Raw genomic sequence first — 18,708 nt, 5'->3', positions numbered from 1 at the left:
AAGCGCGCAGCGCTACCTGATACGTTTTGACAATCTGCAAAGGGATATTTTGAAAACTTTATGGAATACACGAAAATAATAAAAGTAACTGATAAAAGTTAAAATTTGCAAGCGTGCAGCACGAGCAGAAAATATTAATGTTCAGGTCGTAAAACTAACATTTTTAAAAATCACTTTAAAACAATCAATTTGTAAGTCAAACAAAATAATGAAAGTTCGATTTCCGCGGCGAAATATCTTTTGCATATTGACTTCCAAACTTGATATGTAAGCTCCATATTGAACAAGATGAATGTGTCGAACATTACTTATTTTAAAAAAAACGACACCACACCCTGACGTGCACGGATTCGATTGCGAGGTTACGCCTGCGCCGCCGCGCCGCCACCAAGCTCAAGCTAGACACTGAACACCTGCTTTTAACACGTGAAAACATGATGGCTGAAAGCGAGCCAGATCCTGTCATTGAAGAGGTGAGTTTATAGTCATTATTAGAAAAAATGAATGATCTTTTTATTTCAGAGTGAGAACTAGTGGCCCCTAAAAGCCTGGATTGCCCGATATATTGATGTGGTGTTGTTTGGTAAATTATTATTATTTTTTTGTGAATTGATTTTTTTCTCAATGTTTAGACGATTTAAACCTACTTATAATTTCAATATGTGGGACTACGATAACGGTAGATTTTGGCCTAACTACTATTCATTGAGCTCTCTCTTACTCAGTCTCATCCATTTTTATTATCTTGCACTGTTGCAGATCTGGAATTAGATGTATACACATTCCAAATATTTTTACAGAGTACAGAATAAATTAACAGAAACAAAATGAAGCATAGTTTAATAAACTAGGCCAAATCGCTTAATCGGGCACTCATTCAATGAACAAGGTTAATGATACTGATAGACCAAAAGCTTCGGTCTCTGTTTTGTTGGTTGTTCAGCTGAACTTCGTTGGCTTCACTCACCAAATACAGAGACCGAAGTTCTAGCGCGATCTGTACAGGGGACTCAATGGCCATATGTTTATGTACTTAAGATCGGATAAAACGGGGGAGTGAATTTGCGCGACAGCCGAGGTAAGTCACTGTTTTTGTTCCTTTTAACTTCATTTTTCTCCATTTTTTGGCAATTGATGCCAAGAAGGAATATAAATTTGCACTCTGGTCACTATAATTTTCGAAATTTTTATTCATTAAAGACAAAAATTGAACAGCCCCGACGGGGGGATTTTGCATTGCAAGTCCCCTAATGGTGGCTGCACGATAGCGAGCCGTCTGTGTACGAGGAGAAATAAAAAAAAAATGTTAAAAAAACTCCTCGAAACAGACGGCTGCCAGCTGTCTAGGTTAATGATATAATAACCTGGGGCCCGTTTCTCAACACCTGGACAAGTTATATCTTTATCCACAAACCAGTTAGTTCCAATCTTACTAAACCTGTTTCACGAAAGGATTCCTAACTAAAATACCTTGATATCGATACTATCGGTAAAAAGAGCAGACGAGACGTAGCCTTAGTCACAAAATAGCATAATTTTCAAAAAGAAAAATTATGACAAAATTGCAAATATTGTGATGAATTGGGAATTACATCTTTTGAAAATAATAGCACAGGTAAATTATGCATCATACATATTTAGACCATGAAGACTGGGGCATCAATTGCTGAAAAATTGAATATGAATAATTTATTTCATGAATAAAAAAATCACATGTGGACGTTGAAATGGGTACCCCGGGATATCCAATTTTAATAGTTTACGAAAGTAAACCATAACGGTTTTATTTGTAAAATTATGATAATTTTACAATGTTTTACGATTCCAACCATCATCGAAATATAGTTTTAACATTTTTTTTAAAATCTTTGATACCGATCTTACGATTTGACAAATTCTATGCATAAATTAGAGATTAAAATTTATCCGAATGTCAATAGGGTCTGAAAACGACAAATACAAGTCCAATTATGGATGGCCTGACGTGGTAGAATTTTTATCGATTAAATTATTTTACTATTTCAAAATGAATGGTTTTGTGGCGTTGTACCAACAGTTTTCATAGTTACTTTTTATTAAATGATCATTGAATGCATTATCCCACTTGTTTTGGGATTTAATTTCAACCTCTATGGTTGATTACGTAAGATTATAATTTTCAAATTTCTCGGCACTTTTGCATGTCATAGTCTACCCACATGATGCCATACGTCATTAAGAAAGAAGTTATGACAGGTTCGGAGGTGTCATAAATATTTAGTGAGGTTGTTGTACCCGATCTTGGTAAAGAGGGCTTCGTGAAACGGCGGGCAAGTAGCTCACTATCTACGATTTAGTCAAGAAGTTAGACTTATGACGGTTTTGTGAAACGGGCCCCTTGTTCTCAGTTACATCTCAATGTGTGGCAAAATAAAGGGAAGCAACTTTGGCTTATTTTTTTTATTTTTCTATGGGACAAATGCTTGTTTTTCTTACACTGTTAGTTTCCAATAGAGCTTTTCATGGCACTGTCGTGATCCAAGTCCCCAGTGACTCGGATCCACGGACAATTTTTCACAACGTAAAACATGTCTTACCTGTTTCTACCAACCTACCTCCTAGTTGTGTGCGATTTGTCTCTTTTCAGTCTCAACCAAAGATTGTAGAGCGCCGCGTACGCGGCGTTCTACAATCTTTGGTCTTTACTTTATTGGCGTGATAAATCAGAATTGCATCTGCTTCTTTTCAATCTCTATTTCTTTAGTTCGTAAATTAGTACTTTTCATATATATAAATCATGATTATATTCATCTTTTTATGTTTCTGACTATGAAATTTGCTTTATTTCGTTTACATTTTTACTAAATAAATCGGCCCCAAGTATATCCCTCTTCAGTCTCAATTGCTTTATTTCGTTGATTCATAATTTACTAAATAAATCAGAATTGAATCCTCTTTTCAATCTCTATTGCTTTGTTTCGTAAACTAGCACTTTACATATAATCATGATTATATTCATCTTTTCATGTTTCTCACACTATCAAATTTGCTTTATTTTGTTTACATTTTTACTAAATAAATTGGCCCCCAGTATATCCCTCTTCAGGCATTGCTTTATTTCGTTTATCCCTAATTTACTAAATAAATCAGAATTGCATCAACTTTTTTTCAGTATATAGCTTCATTTCGTCGTACTTTTTAATTATGCTATATAAATAAATCTCAATATATATGTTTGTTATGATTATGCTTTATTTCGTCAATCACGTTTTTACTAAATAAATCAAATTAGATATCTCCCTCTGAACTGTCTCCATCGTCAGGTAAAAAGAATGTCTGTATAATTACTCCTCGTGATTCAAGTCCCCCTTCATCCGAATTAAACTACTAAGTCACTTGTTTCCTATTTTCGATGATGAATTATTAAGATCGATAGAATTGAATTAAAATAGTATATACTACTCCTCGTGATCCAAGTCCCCTCTCCTAAAAATACAAAACGGCAATTAACCCGTTGATATTCATCTACCCCTCATTTCCCTCTTCAAAACCACTCTGCCACTTTTAGACAGTTTCCAAGTGATGATTATTGAATATTTTCGATCATAAGAATCATTAAAATCAATGAAAATCACATTAAAAACACTATTTAACTGTCTAAATACTCCTCGTGATCCAAGTCCCCTCTCCTAAAAATCCAAAATGGCAATTAACCCGTTGATATTCATCTACCCCTCATTTCCCTCCTCTTCAAAACCACTCTGCCACTTTTAGACAGTTTAGTAGACATGATTAATGAATATTTTCGATAATAAGAATAATTAAAATCAATGAAAATCACATTAAAAACACTATTTAACTGTCTAAACACTCCTCGTGATCCGAGTCCCCTTCCCGTGTTGAGTTCGTCCAATTTCCCATAGGAGGGGACTTGGATAACGAGGAGTAGGGGAAGGCGGGGTAAGTTGAGCATAGGGGCAAGTTGAGCCACCAGCCCCAGGCCAATAATGAATGAGTCAGACATTGTGGTGGTGTCATGTATTGATGACCCATAGCATAACCCCTAACCCCACCACATTGTTTCCAACTTTGAAACAAAAAGTAGTTATTTAGAGGGAAAAATATGAATTTCAGCCAAAAAAGTAAAAAGAGTGTGAAATACATTGTAGATAAGTGCTTTATAAACACACACGTCTTTAAATATAATAAACTTTATTATATTTAAAGACGTGTGTGTTTATAAAGCACTTATCTATTTCACACTCTTTTTTACTTTTTTGGCTGAAATTCATATTTTTCCCTCTAAAAAACTACTTTTTGTTTCAAAGTTGGAAAGACATGATAACAACATTATTAGTCCAGGTATGGATCTTCATTCTTGTCATAGTCTTTTATATGATGGATGCATAATAAATGTGTGGATACAAAATTATCGCACTAAGTTCGGACTGGGGTAAGTTGAGCCAAACAGCATGGGGCAAGTTGAGCCATGGTAATTCCTATGGTAATGTATCTTAAAAAACAAACAACCCATAAAAATCGATTGAAATGCAGGCTGAAAGGAGCAAATTTACATGACTGCTCTTTTCCTTTTACAGGATATTAGTATTTATAGAGAATTAGCAAGTGAAGACTTTTAACAAAAAATTGACAAGCTGGTTCTCCCCCATACATTTTGTACATATAGTTTTTGTGGCTCAACTTACCCCAGAAGGTGGCTCAAACTTACCCCATATATGGGGCAAGTTGAGCCATTTGACATCGTTTTTTTCAAAGGTCACAATGACTTTCAGTGTGGGGATAGAAAGTTATATATAGGTGGAAAATATTTCAGAAGAATTAAATTTCAAGGCAAGGTACTTATTTCGACAAGATTATTAATCATATCAATTCTAACATGCAAAAAGCAAAAACTGTCACAACTTACCCCGCCTTCCCCTACTATTACTCGTGATCCAAGTCCCCTCTCCTAAAAATACAGAACGGCAATTAACCCGTTGATATTCATCTATCCCTCATTTCCCTCCTCTTCAAAACCACTCTGCTACTTTTAGACAGTTTAATAGACATGATTAATGAGCATTTTCGATAATAAGAATCATTAAAATCAATGAAAATCACATTAAAAACACTAACTGTCTAAATACTCCTCGTGATCCGAGTCCCCTTCCCGTGTTGAGTTTGTCCTATTTCCCATAGGAGGGGACTTGGATAACGACTAATAGTGAGAGTGAGACTATAGGCGCCGCTTTTCCGACGGCGACGGCCCGGCGGCGGCGTCAACATCAAATCTTAACCTGAGGTTAAGTTTTTGAAATGACATCATAACTTAGAAAGTATATGGACCTAGTTCATGAAACTTGGCCATACGGTTAATCAAGTATTACTAAACATCCTAATAGAGTTTCATGTCACATGACCAAGGTCAAAGGTCATTTAGGGTCAATGAACTTAGACCATGTTGGGGGAATCAACATCAAAATCTTAACCTGAGGTTAAGTTTTTGAAATGTCATCATAACTTAGAAAATATATGGACCTAGTTCATTAAACTTGGACATGAGGTTAACCAAGTATCATCAAAGATCCTGCCTGAGTTTCACGTCACATGACCAAGGTCAAAGGTCATTTAGGGTCAATGAAATTTGGCCGTAGTGGGGGTATTTGTTGAATTACAATCAAAACTTTAAAAGTTTTTGGATCTGATTCATGAAACTTGGACATAATAGTAATCAAGTATCACTGAACATCCTGTGCAAGTTTCAGGTCACATGGTCAAGGTCAAAGGTCATTTAGGGTCAATGAACTTTGGCCGTAGTTGGGGTATTTGTTGAATTACCATCATAACTTTGAAAGTATGTTGGTCTAGTTCATAAAACTTGGACATAAGAGTAATCAAGTATCACTGAAGATCCTGTGCGCATTTTAGGTCACATGTCAAAGGTCAATGAACTTTTGCCATAATGGGGGTATCTGTTGAATTACCATCATAACTTTACAAGTTTATTGATGTGACTTTTGAAACTTAGACATAAGAGTAATCAAGTATCACTGAATATCCTGTGTAAGTTTCAGGTCACATGATCAAGGTCAAAGGTCATGTGAGGTCAATGAATTTTGGCCACATTGAGGGAATTTGTTGAATTACCATCCTATCTCTGGAAGTGTATTGGTCTAGTTCATAAAATGTGGAAATAGAGTAACCAAGTATCACTGAACATCTTGTGCGAGTTATAGTAGTTTTCAAAGTCAGCACTGCTGCTATTTTGAATCGCATGATGCAGGTGAGACAGCCAGAGGCATTCCACTTGTTAGTGTTATTAATTTTGTCTTATTTATTTTTTTGATCATTGTTTCATCAACTTGGAAGAATATACCGCCACAGGAGTGAAAAGAAAAGGACTATTTTTGTCGTTTGAAAAAGTGTCCGAGTCAGTTGTTATTGTGTCAATGGGAAAACGTGTGGTGGAAGGAAGTCCCCGCTCAGTGAGAAGCTTCGCACCGTTTCGCATCGCGAACAATAGATATCTTTTGAAAATCTTCCAACCGTTGATTCTATTGAAAGATTGCTGGATATTTGAGATGTGTCTCAAGTTTTTCCCCAGTGACTTGGATGACGATAAGGCCCTTTTTATCATATAACTTGGCTCTTATGTAAATTTGATTCTTTAAATCATTTTTTCTTAATTAAAAATAGAGATTAAAAAATAAAAATTTTCTTGCAATATTTCTTTCCACCAATAGAGGGCGTACACAAAAATATGCCCCATATTCAAGTTTTTGAGCGCTCTGGTGAATACAAAAATTATTCCCAAGTTATAAATGAAAAATAAATAGTAACAGTACAGAAATTAGTAATTTTGGTCACAAAAGTGATATTTTAATGATTTTTGAAAGTGTGTGCTATGTACAGCTTTGGCATACCATACTATAGTCCTACCTGTAGATTCCCCATAGGCAGGATGGTTGCAGTGAACAAGTGGTTGCGCACTTGTGCACAAAGTGAATGGAGGTACTAGGAAATAGCGAACCGTGCGTGTGACTGAATAAACTAAAGCGCTGCTTGTCTGAAGTGAACGTTGGTTCCGAATATCATGATAATGCCAAACACTATACCCAACTATTTGTCTTCTATACTTGATTATGTATTAATTAACCTAATAATGGTATACCAATTTAGGCCCACTCTTTTAATTATCGATCTCAAATGGATTTTTCTAAACACTTGACAATGACTCAAAAGACAGAGTATACAATTTAATTACATTGGTTAGATATACAGATAGATGACAAGCTCTCTCGAAGGTTCATTTTATCCATGAAAAAGTTATTATGGTAGGGGTCCTAAAGCTACGCACCACTCATCACGCATGCAGTTTTTAATGGCAAATGCGCACTTTGTGTGTGGAATTGTGACTGCAGAGTGACAAACAATTCCTATTCAATTTTTTCTACAGAGGCTGCAGTAAATCCCTAAATGCAGAGAAAACCCTCAACTGTTTGGAATTTTGGAGGTATATTCCCTTTAATTTCATAATATCCTATAATATGAACAGATTTTAGAAATTGAGGCACAAGAAATACTATCTTTCTGCATGATAAATCGAGTGCGTAGCTTTAGGACCCCTGCTAACATCGGGCGGCGAATTCAACAGGTGTTTGGAAAACACGGCGGGATTTTCGTATTTGTGACTTTCGCGATATTTTTTTCTTGCTTAATGATCTTAAGAATATTTGCCACAAGTTAGTGACAGATAATTTGTCAAATATCAAAATTTGCATAGTTTTTATCGTTTGTAACCAAAGTGCGTAGCTTTAGGTCCCCCCATCATATATAAGCGTTGATAGGGAGATTGGGGTTTATTTGGGAACATTTTGACAAAAATGGCTGTAATATCTAAATAGATCCAAATAGATGTGAGAAACAATTTGTCAGCTTAAAGCATATATCTACATGTAAGGGCTTCAAACGTACTTCATGAAATTTTTAACTCTATTATGGTTACTGATAAAAATCCATCTTAAGAACAAGACCATCGCAGGCTTTCCAACTTACCCCATATACGGGGTAAGTTGCAACGAGGTACGGGGTTAAAGGGATGGTCCGGGCTGAAAGTATTTATAGCTTAATAAATAGAGTAGAATTCACTGAGCAAAATGCCGAACATTTCATCAAAATCGGGTTACAAATAACAAAGTTATTGAATTTAAAAGTTTAGCAATATTTGTGAAAACGGTCTTCATGAATATTCATTAGGTGGGCTGAGGATGTCACATCTCCACTTGTACTTTTGTATTTCATTATATGAAATTAGGTTTATTATATTTTTTTCCTCCAAGAACTAGAAAAATTGGATTGACAACTGATTTAGTGCATTAGATATTTATTGCTGCAACTTATTTCATCATATATTTATTGACCCTGACCGAACACCCTCTGAAAGAAAAATACACAAACTGATGCGGGATGAACTCAAAATGCGTAGGGCCAATGGTGAGAGATGAATAATTCGTTGAGGTAGAATTGTGAATTTGGGAAATGCTCACAGACCCAGCAATCCATGGACTAACTCATATAGCGCAAACACACAAAGCCCTCAACCAAAGCGATCTGATGTTGAAGTTATTGGCATATCAAGCAATGATGACATATGGTCACGCACACACCTGACCAAACTTAGCAGAAAGGGAGATGAGTATATTGACTTCCCAACATTAAATGAAAGTATACATATTGATGGACAGCAGATGTCAGACATCCCTAGGATTTTGAAGCGAAGTGAGGGGAACACTAGTTCCAAGGTCAGACAGGCAATGTAGGGGTCACTGCTAATACCCCACAGACTGGAAAAGGACATACAATCCTAAATGAAACTGAACTAAATAGCAACATGGATTCAGACATCAATTTTGTCATTTGTAACAAATACCTACGAAAAAAATTGCAAAAAGTATAATTTCTTATGTATTTTTTGTCTTTTTTACGCCCATCATTACGGGTCGTATTATGGTATCACGCTCGGTGTCTGTCTGTCCGTTAACTTTTCCTTGTAAACGTGATAACTTCAGTTTAACTTATACCCCTTTCATAAACCCAATTACTATGAATTAGGCGGCTAATAGCAGCATAATTTGGTCGTAAAATTGGAGGAGGACAAGAGTTATCCACATTACTCTGATGCTGCTATTATCCGCATAATAGCAGCATCGGGACAAGATTTTGAGTTTATGAACGTATTTCCAAATAATGCGGATAATTGCCATGGTGCGGTCACAAGGTCACCCTTTTCCAACACAACCGCATCGGAGGGGCGTGTCCAGTTGTCATGGCGATTATCCGCCTTTTTCAGGACGGGCGCTCGTAAAAATAATGCGGCTTATTTTCGGAGTTTATGAACGCAATTTTTATTGAATTATCCGCATTACTTTTAGGCGGCTAATTGGAGGATAGGTTTATGAAAAGGGTATTAGCCTAGGCTCATATAATTTGGTATGTATGATACCAGCATGGGTCACAGGAAACCATTTACTTTTAGGGTCCAAAGGTCAAGGTTGCGGTGACACATTTTCATCTTACCCTTCTGCAGTCGTAAACGCGAAAACTTCAGTTTAACTTAATCTACGCTCATATAATTTGGTGTAAAGGTAGGATACTTGCATAGATCCCAGGAAGCCTATTGATTTTGAGCTCAACGGTCAAGGTCACAGTGACATGTTTTCATCTTACCCTTCTGCAGTCCTTGTAAACGTGATAACTTTAGTTTAACTTAATCTATGCTCATATAATTTGGTGTACACTAGGATACTAGCATAGATCCCAGGAATCCTATTGATTTTGAGGTCAAAGGTCAAGGTCACACTGACATGTTTTCATCTTGCCCTTCTGCAATCCTTGTAAATGCGATAACTTCAGTTTAACTTAATCTACGCTCATATAATTTGGTGTGTATGATACTAGCATGGATCCCAGGAGCCTATTGATTTTGAGGTCAGAAGGTCAGAGGTGAAGTCGCCACCTTATACTTGTCTTGCTTGACCAATAACTCCATTTTCTGCAGTACAGGCGGCGGATAATGTGCTTGCCTTAGCGACACTCTTGTCTTTATTTTTTCGAACCTTTTTTTTTCTGATGAACTATTTTGGGGACCCTTTTGCATATTACTAAATCCATTTGAGCCAACAAATTTAAAAATAATCATACATTCATGATTTTCGGTTGAAAAACACAACTTGCATTGACCTTGTACATTCTAGCAATTTTGGGTCTGACATGCATGTACAAAATGTTGCATGATTTCAAAATCATGCACCCAGGCATCGCAAATTTGGTCTCAAATGGTGCACAAGACTTGAATGTAAAAAGTCAGTGAGTGGTGCAGTTAAAAAATTTTGTGCGACAGTGAAGTGACAAATTTATCGAGGGGGGGGACTCAAATTGAGGATTAAGGGTTAATATTGCATAACGGGCCCACAGTAGGCCTATGCACACTCAAAACAAGCATGGTTTACAAAACATATTCAAAAGAGTGTGAAATACTGTATACATTATTTTCTCAAATCCAGTGTTTTTTTTTTTCATTTATGATTGGGGTAACTTGGAACATGTTAGAAATAGCCCCTTCAATTTTTTCCAACTAACCCCAGAGGCCCATGTAGGTTGCTACATAACTTTTTAGAAGTACTTGCCCAGTTGGGCAAGTAAATTTATAAATAGTTGGAATATACTTACCCAAAAATCTATTTCACTCGTCTGAAAATATCTTTAAATATTTCTCCAAAAGAAAATTTTTTTTTCTCTGTTTTGACATGAAGTGATCTACTTTTTTATTGCATTTCTTTTTCTCAAGTGATTTTATCTTGCCTGCCATGACCAAAATCATATAGACCTTAATTTTGGTCCGGCATTCTACTATGAGCATTTTGCTAAATTTGCTTGTCCAACTTGGGCAAGTAGTCTTGGTCTTTACTTAAAAAAAACTTGCCTGACTCTAACTTTTATTACTTGCCCTGGGCAATTGGGCAAGTGCTTATGTAGCACCCTGGACCCATGTAGCATTTGTAAGCTTACAGCACAAAAGACTCGTCGCCAAAGCAAGTGTCATGGAACAAGACAAAACAACTTCAAACTGATGGGACATTTAACTCTGTTTCTAACCTTGAACATTGGATCAGTGGTACAAATACCCCTCCTTTCATAAACCCATCCTCCAATTATCCGCCTAAGAGTAATGCGGATAATTCAATAAAAATTGCGTTAACAAACTCCGAAAATAATCCGCACTATTTTTTTTACGAGCGCCCGACCTGAAAAGGGCGGATAGTTGTCATGGTAACTGTACACGTCCCCTCGATGGAGTTGTAATGGAAAAGGGTGACCTTGTGACCACACCATGACAATTATCTGCATTACTTTGGAAATGCGTTCATAAAGTCAAAATCTGGTCCCGATGTTGCTATTATGCAGATAATTGCAGCATCGAAATAATGCGGATAACTCTGGTCCTCCGATTTTACAACCAAATTATGCAGCTATTATCCGCATAATTTGGTTTATGTAAGGGGTATAAAGCTATCAAATCTTAAAGGTCAAGTCCACCTCAGAAAAATGTTGATTTGAATCAACAGAGAAAAAGCAGACAAGCACAATGCTGAAAATTTCATCAAAATCGGATGTAAAATAAGAAAGTTATGACAGGGCTCCACACTAACCCATTTTTTTTTACTGGTCCAACCTATTCATGTCGGACCAGTAGATACCCAGTTTTCAAATTTTTACTGGTCCGAACCTAAAATCTACTGGTCCCAAAAAATAAAGCATTAAAAAAAGTGCAAGTTTATTTTTCTAGCCTTTCGTTACCCCCCAAAAAAATAAAATGAAGGAATGAAGGACAAGAAGAAAGCAAGACAGAAACGAAGAAGGACAGAAAGAAAGGAAGGAAGGAAATGAAAGAAAGAATAAGAAAGAAAGAATAAGAGAAAGGAAGCAAGGAAGGAAAGGGAGTAAAAGAAAAAAAGAATAAAAACGGAAGGAAGAAAAAAAGAAAAGGTACAGAAAGGATAGAAGTGAAGGAAGGAAAAAAAGAACTAAAGAAGGAAAGGAAGGAAGAAGGAACAAAAATAATAAAGAAAAAGAGAAAAGAAATGAAGGAAAGAAATGAAGCAATTTAGCAATACAGAAAGAAAGAACGAATCCAGAAAGTAGTAAAGGAAAGAAAGAAGAAGCAATAAAAAAGAAAGGGTTAAAAGAGAGATAGAAAGAAGGACAAAGGAAAGATAGAGAGGAAGGAAGGATTGAAAGAAGGAAGAAAGGAATTAAGGGAGAAATAAAGGAAATGTAAAATGATAGAAGGAAAGAAATAAATAAAGGAAGGAAGGGAAGGAAAGAAGCAAGCAATATAAAAAAAAGAAAAGGTAAAATAGATGAAAGGAAGAAAAAAAGAAAGAGTGAGAGACAAAGAAAGGAAGAAATAAAAAAGGTAAATAAATGATGGATGGAAGGAAGAAAGAAACAAAGAAAGTAACGTAGAATGAAGGAAAGAAAGGGTAAAAGGAAGGAAAGAAAGAAGAGAAGAGATGAATATAAGATGGATGGACTCAAGAATTAAAGAAAGAAAAATTTCAAAAAGAAAGGAAGGAAGGGAGAAAGAAAGAAAGAAGCAAAGAAAGAAAGGAAGGAAGGAAGGAAGAAAGGAAGGAAGAAATAGAGAAAAATATTTTTTAAAAGTATAGAAAGAATGAAAGAACGATTTAAAGAAAAAAAGGGAAAATAAAAAGAAAGACAGTAACAAAAAAATGAAAGAAGAGAGGGCAGAAACAAAGAAAGATTGAAAAGAAAGAAGGAAAGAAAGATAGGAAGAGAACAGAGGAAGAAAGCTAAAACTATCATCATAAATAATTTATCAATTTCTTTTTGGCTCAATTAAAGGGGAATCCAACCCAAATAAAAACTTGTTTTTATAAGGAAAAGAAAAATCAGACAAGTTGATAGGTGAAAGTTTGAACAATATTGGACAACCAACAAGAAAGTTATGAATTTTTAAAAGTTGTAAATATTGGTAATCACTATACCCATGGAGACTTCAAATTGGCCGCAGATGGGATGTCATAGTGATGTAAGGCAAGGACTACTCTTCTAATACATATTTTGGCTAAAATGTCATTTTTCCCAAAACTCTAATACATATTATGGCTAAAAATGTCATTTTTCCCAACAGTTTTATTTCAAATTATATTTTTCTTTCATGAGGACATACTACAATATACTACCTGGGTTATATTTTAGATTACTGCCCCAGGGGAATGGGTACTTAACACTGATCTCTCCCCTAACTGGATATGCGGGGAGGGTCCTTTGTTTGAAGCCCGCGAGTTCTATTGTCCGCCATACCAGTTCCCCCAAAAGGAACGCGATCGCTCCATTAGCGATACGCTATAGCTGTCTGCACACTGAAGCACTCATTGCTTTTTATAAAAAACTTCATATATTTAAGGTGCCAAAATTCACAATTTTCTTGAAACCATGGTACTTTCCCAGTATACAATTCGGAAACATAATTTTGAAGGGGTTGATGTTTTTCTCACCTACGGAAGAATCATGAAATCCTTGACTTGTCTAGGGGTATTTTGGAGGTTTTCCAAATAACCATCTTAGGATCGATATGGCGAGGACTTTCTAGGTTATGAAGGCTTATAACACTGGGCTTGAACCCCCCCCCTTTAATTAAGTCTACCCCACCCCCCCAAAAAAAAAAATCAAACAAGTGTAACACCGAAAAATTCATCGTTTCAAACGTTGAAAAAAGAACTTTCATATTTTATTTCTGATTTTGATTACAAATTTTGAGCATTATTGTGTGTTTTTCTCTCTATTCAAATAATCATTTTCATTAGGTGGACTCGCCCTTTAAAGAACAAGTCCACCCAACACAAACTTGATTTGAATAAAAAGAAAAAAAATTCAACAAGCATAACCCTGAAAATTTCATCAAAATCGGATGTAATATGAAAGTTATGGCAGTTTAAAGTTTCGCTTCATTTCACAAAACAGTTATATGCACATCTCGGTTTGTATTCCATTCAACATTTTGTGCTTCCGGCAATTAAGGAGGTCCTAAATATCAAATTCGTAAAAATTGAAATATTGTATAATTCAAACTATAAAACACAAAAGAAATAGTGAGTAAAATCATTGACTCTCTCATTTGGATGTAACTGGCTCGTTCATATCACTATTTTTTTGATAAGCGAAACTTTGAAATGTCATAACTTTTTATTTTACATCAGATTTTAATAAAATTTTCAGCATTGTGCTTGTCTGATTTTCTCTATTGATTCAAATCAACATTTTTCTGAGGTGGACTTGACCTTCTCTCTCTCTCTTTCCTTCTGTCACATCGATCGACCCTCTTCAATTATCCTCTACCCAGTTTGTTCATACACTGTAGGCAGCGGAAGCGGGGGGGGGGGGGGGGGTCCTGTACCCCTAAATTTTAGGTGGGGGACAGACCCCCCAAAGTTTATGTTGACAACTTTTTTTTTCTTTTTGCTTGTCAATTTTTTCCTGCATCCCCCCTAAATTCAGGTGGACCCCCCTAAAATCGTTGTGGTCCGCCCTGAAATTCTGGTTGATAACCCTTTTTTGATGCTTGTCAGATTATTTCTTTTGCATCCCTTCCTAAATTTTGGGTTGGTAACCTTTTTTTGCTTGTCAGATTATTTTTATTGCGTCACCCCCTAAATTTCTGGTTGATAACCCCCCCCCCCTTTTTTTCTGCTCCACCGAGACATTTTTTCTTTGAAGACATTCGGCATCTCAAAATAAGTTCTGTGAAATTTCTGAAGTCTGTAAATCCGTCTCTGTAGCTTAATGTCTTTTTTACGTACTTAAAAAAAAAGAGTTCTTGGAAAAAATAATTCGACCTATTGTTGACAGAGAAATATCACAAATTCACATGCCACAAGTTACATAAGCCCCCTAAAGTCCTAGTCCTATACCGTACATGTACCTATAGCTTGTAAATTTCATTGTCCTTTCACAAATAAAAGATAAATAATTTTCAGAATACCTTGTAGATCCAGTCCTTGTCCCTAAAATCAGTCTATTTCGGTCAGGATCTATGCTTGCAAAAAATATATTTTTAAACTCCTCCGAAACGGCAGATTTTCAGTCTTAACTTAAGTTTCACAATACATGCTATACACGGTCAGTATTTTCGTGTCTCAGTCGTGATATTCTTCTGTCCAAACATGATTGATAAACTCATAAAATTTGTGAATATTAATAAACTGAATATTCATTTGAATCATGGTTTGAATTCATCACGCTTCCAGAGAAATCACAACAATCGATACCCCCCCCCCCCCCCCCCCGGAGTTTTAAAGTTTTGGAAACTTGCTCTGGTAATTTAGAATTACCACACATGTATTTGAGCACATGGGACTACATAAAGTCTACAACTATGCAGTTCACCAGCTTGTCTTATCTGTGAAAAGTAATCCCATTTTCTCTGTTTTCACGGTCGTCACAATAAGTGCAATTATACGTGGCACAGGACGACATCTTAAACTTTGTATCAGGTATAAATTCACATTGAAAAGTGCTGTTATAAAAGTTGATTTGGTAAGTATAATTAAGAATTGACACTATTGCCGTGTACCAGACTCTACTCCGATTTGGGCTTTTTTGGGGGAACTCGGCGTGCGGAGGTACCAACTTCCGGTGCTTCAACACGGAATAGGCCAATCAGCGTTATTGTTCCCATCCAGGTAGGGGAGAGATCAGTGGTACTTAAGAGAAAACCACAAATCCCTGATAATAAAGTACATGGCCTATGGGAAAGTTGTCCTTGCCCCTTGTCATAATTTACTTACACAGTTGCCAATTTGAAATCTACATAGTATTAGTGATCTCAATATTAAAGCAGCTATAACTTTCTCATTGATTGTCCGATTTCTTTCAAACTTTCACCATTTTGTTTAATTTGTTTTTCTCCTTCCCAACATAATATTTTATGGCCAAGGCTGGATTCCCCTTTAAGATAACTATGAAAGAAAGTCAGAAACCAAGTGTATCAACACACGCATAAATGCATATGAGGGGCTTATATGTATTCAGACGATATCACCGAAACCCGATCTGTTTGAACCAAACAGAAGTGAAAATTTATCCTTTTACTGCTTACAAATGACAGAGTTACTCCAATTTTTAGGAAATATGGACATTATAAGAGCCTTTCATGAGTATGAACCATGAATTTAGACAGTTCTGTGAGAGATTTCTGCCAGAGTTTAGCCAAGCTTCGTTAGTGCAGCCAGTAGAGAATTTACCACATGGGTTGTGTGGCTGGCTACATGTACACTAGCTGTATCTACTCTAGTAGCAATTACGTGCGATTCATTCTGTGTGTATTCTGTGTGTGAATGACAGAATTTATCGGGGGGAAATGGTTTGCAGTGAATTTGACCATTTCTGGAAAAGTTATTGGCCCAACAATGGTTTTTATTACTGGTCATGTCGGACCCTTAAAATCTTGCTATTTTTGGAAAAATTACTGGCCCGACAATGACATTTTTACTGGTCATGTCGGACCAGTAAATCTTCCTTTTTCTTAAAATCTACCGGCCCGACAGCGACTTTTACCAGTCTTGGACCGTCGGACTGCCGCTAGTGTCGAGCCCTGGTTATGACAACTCAAATTTCACTTATTCATAATAAAATAGTCATATGAACGAACCAGTTACATCCAAATAAGAGAGTCGATGATGTCACTATTTCTTTTGTTTTTTATTGTTTGAAATATACAATATTTCAATATTTACGAGTTTAATGATTAGGACCTTGCCTGAAGCACAAAATGTTAAAATAATGGAATTCCATGTGTTCAGGGAGGAATGAAACTTCATTTTACATGACAATGACGAGAAAATCAAAATATTTCATATTTCATATAATAAAATACAAAAGAAATAGTGAGTGATGTCATCAGTTCCTCATTTGCATTCCGACCGAGATGTGCATATATAACTGTTTTGTGAAATGAAGAGAAACTTTGATGAAATTTTCATTGTTATGTATGTTGAATTTTTCTCTTTTTATTCAAATCAAGTTTTTGTTGGGGTGGACTTGTCCTTTAAAGAGTTTGGGGGACATTGATGTAATTGAATTACAGATTTCCAGATAAATTTAGAGAAAAAGTAAACAATTTTAAATTGGTTATTGGAAAAAGCATTAGTTTCTGTTGAAAAGAAAACAAAGAATTTTTAATTTTAGTTGGAGAAAATGCTAGAAAAAATGAGGATTAACAATTACATGGATACTGACATAGCTAAAGATGAAAAGTACATGAAACACACTTTCATTTTAGTCTGTATTATTTTTGTTTTTTCTCATTTCAGGTAGATGTTTACCTCTCAAAGGAGTTGGCTGAAAATTTGTATTGTTTTCAGGTGAGAGATGGTTGTACGAAAATTCAAGATGCTGATAAATATGTCTCAATGAAATATCATTCTTCCTAATAAAATTCCCGTATTTCTTGTTGAAATTTTTATTCATATTGATTTTAGTTTTGTCTCACCTGCATAGCAGATCAAGACTATAACTTGCTCTCAATTCTTTATTTCTTCCTCAATTTTTATTATACTTGGCTCAAATAATCCTAGGGTAATTCCATGTGCGCGCGTCCTTGAGAATGATGGGGTGAAGGGTCATCTAGGGGTCAAAAGGTCAATTTGTCCAACTTGCTCTTCATTTCTTTATTTCTTCATCAATTATGTTCACACTTGGTACACATACAATTGTTGTGTAATACCACATATGTGTCTTTAAGGATGACTGGTCAAGGGTCAACTAGGGGTCAAAGATCATATTGCATATTTCATTGATAGTGAAATCTAGTGAGACTAGTGATTCATGAGCCACCTTGTATGATCAGCATTGAATATATTCCTTCCTATTAAAAAAAAATTGTAAACCCAAGTAAGGGATTTGCATTACATGTATTAATGGGAGAGCTTGGGATTTATTCAAATCCTTTTATTGTGTGCAACAAAGCAGAGCGAGACTGGTAAATGACACATGCAGGACACACGCCTCCCCCCCCCCCCCATAAACCATGAGGGTACTTCAACCCCAGCATCAGGATCGTCAATCACTGAAGGTTAAGTTTTTTAAATGTCATCATTCATAAATAAAAAAACTATATTGGCCTAGTTCATGAAACTTGGAGATCTTGGTTTTTCAAGTATTACTCAATATCCTGTCAGAGTTTGATGTCACATGACCAAGGTCAAAGGTCATATAGGGTCAATGAACTTGGACCATGTTGAGGGAATCAATATCAAAATCTTAACCGAAGGTTATGCGCCTAGTTCATGATGCTTGGACATAAGAGTAATCAAGTATTACTGAACACCATGCCTAAGATTCAGGTCAAATGACCAAGGTCAAAGTTCATTTAGAATCAATGAATTTTGGCCATATTGGGGGTATTTTTTAAATTTTCATTGAAAGTTTATGGATCTGTGCTCAAATCTCTTCGATTAAAATTGATTTTAAAGCATTGTTAGTACAGTGGCACAAGTTTTGACCAGTGTGAGCATTTTGACATTGATACAAATTGCGTATTAATTTTCTATTTTAACGGAATTGTCACTTTTTCATGTACACAAAGTTTATGGGGAAACAGAATTTCTGTTTTCAGACATGCTGAAACAAAATTTAAGATTTTCTGAA

General features: G+C 35.8%; 1 protein-coding gene across 2 annotated transcripts in view; it reads left to right on the top strand.

Annotated features, from left to right (window-relative positions):
- Window positions 1-342: 342 nt before the first annotated feature.
- The window catches only part of LOC121423196 (DNA-directed RNA polymerase III subunit RPC5-like), a 91,138-nt gene continuing 72,772 nt past the window's right edge, over window positions 343-18,708 (top strand). Inside the window, exons 1-2 of one of the 2 annotated variants that reach the window (XM_041618516.1) lie at window positions 343-473; window positions 17,373-17,423. In XM_041618516.1, the coding sequence (XP_041474450.1) occupies window positions 435-473; window positions 17,373-17,423 (90 nt within the window). In that variant the 5' untranslated portion in view covers window positions 343-434. The remainder of the gene's footprint in view (window positions 474-17,372; window positions 17,424-18,708) is intronic. The other variant, XM_041618517.1, reaches the window with a different exon arrangement.

The sequence above is a fragment of the Lytechinus variegatus genome, chromosome 10, assembly GCF_018143015.1.
Source record: "Lytechinus variegatus isolate NC3 chromosome 10, Lvar_3.0, whole genome shotgun sequence".
Classification (NCBI taxonomy): Eukaryota; Metazoa; Echinodermata; class Echinoidea; order Temnopleuroida; family Toxopneustidae; genus Lytechinus; species Lytechinus variegatus.
The sequence above is the reverse complement of the archived record's forward strand: the minus strand, read 5'-3'. Positions and strand labels throughout refer to the sequence as shown.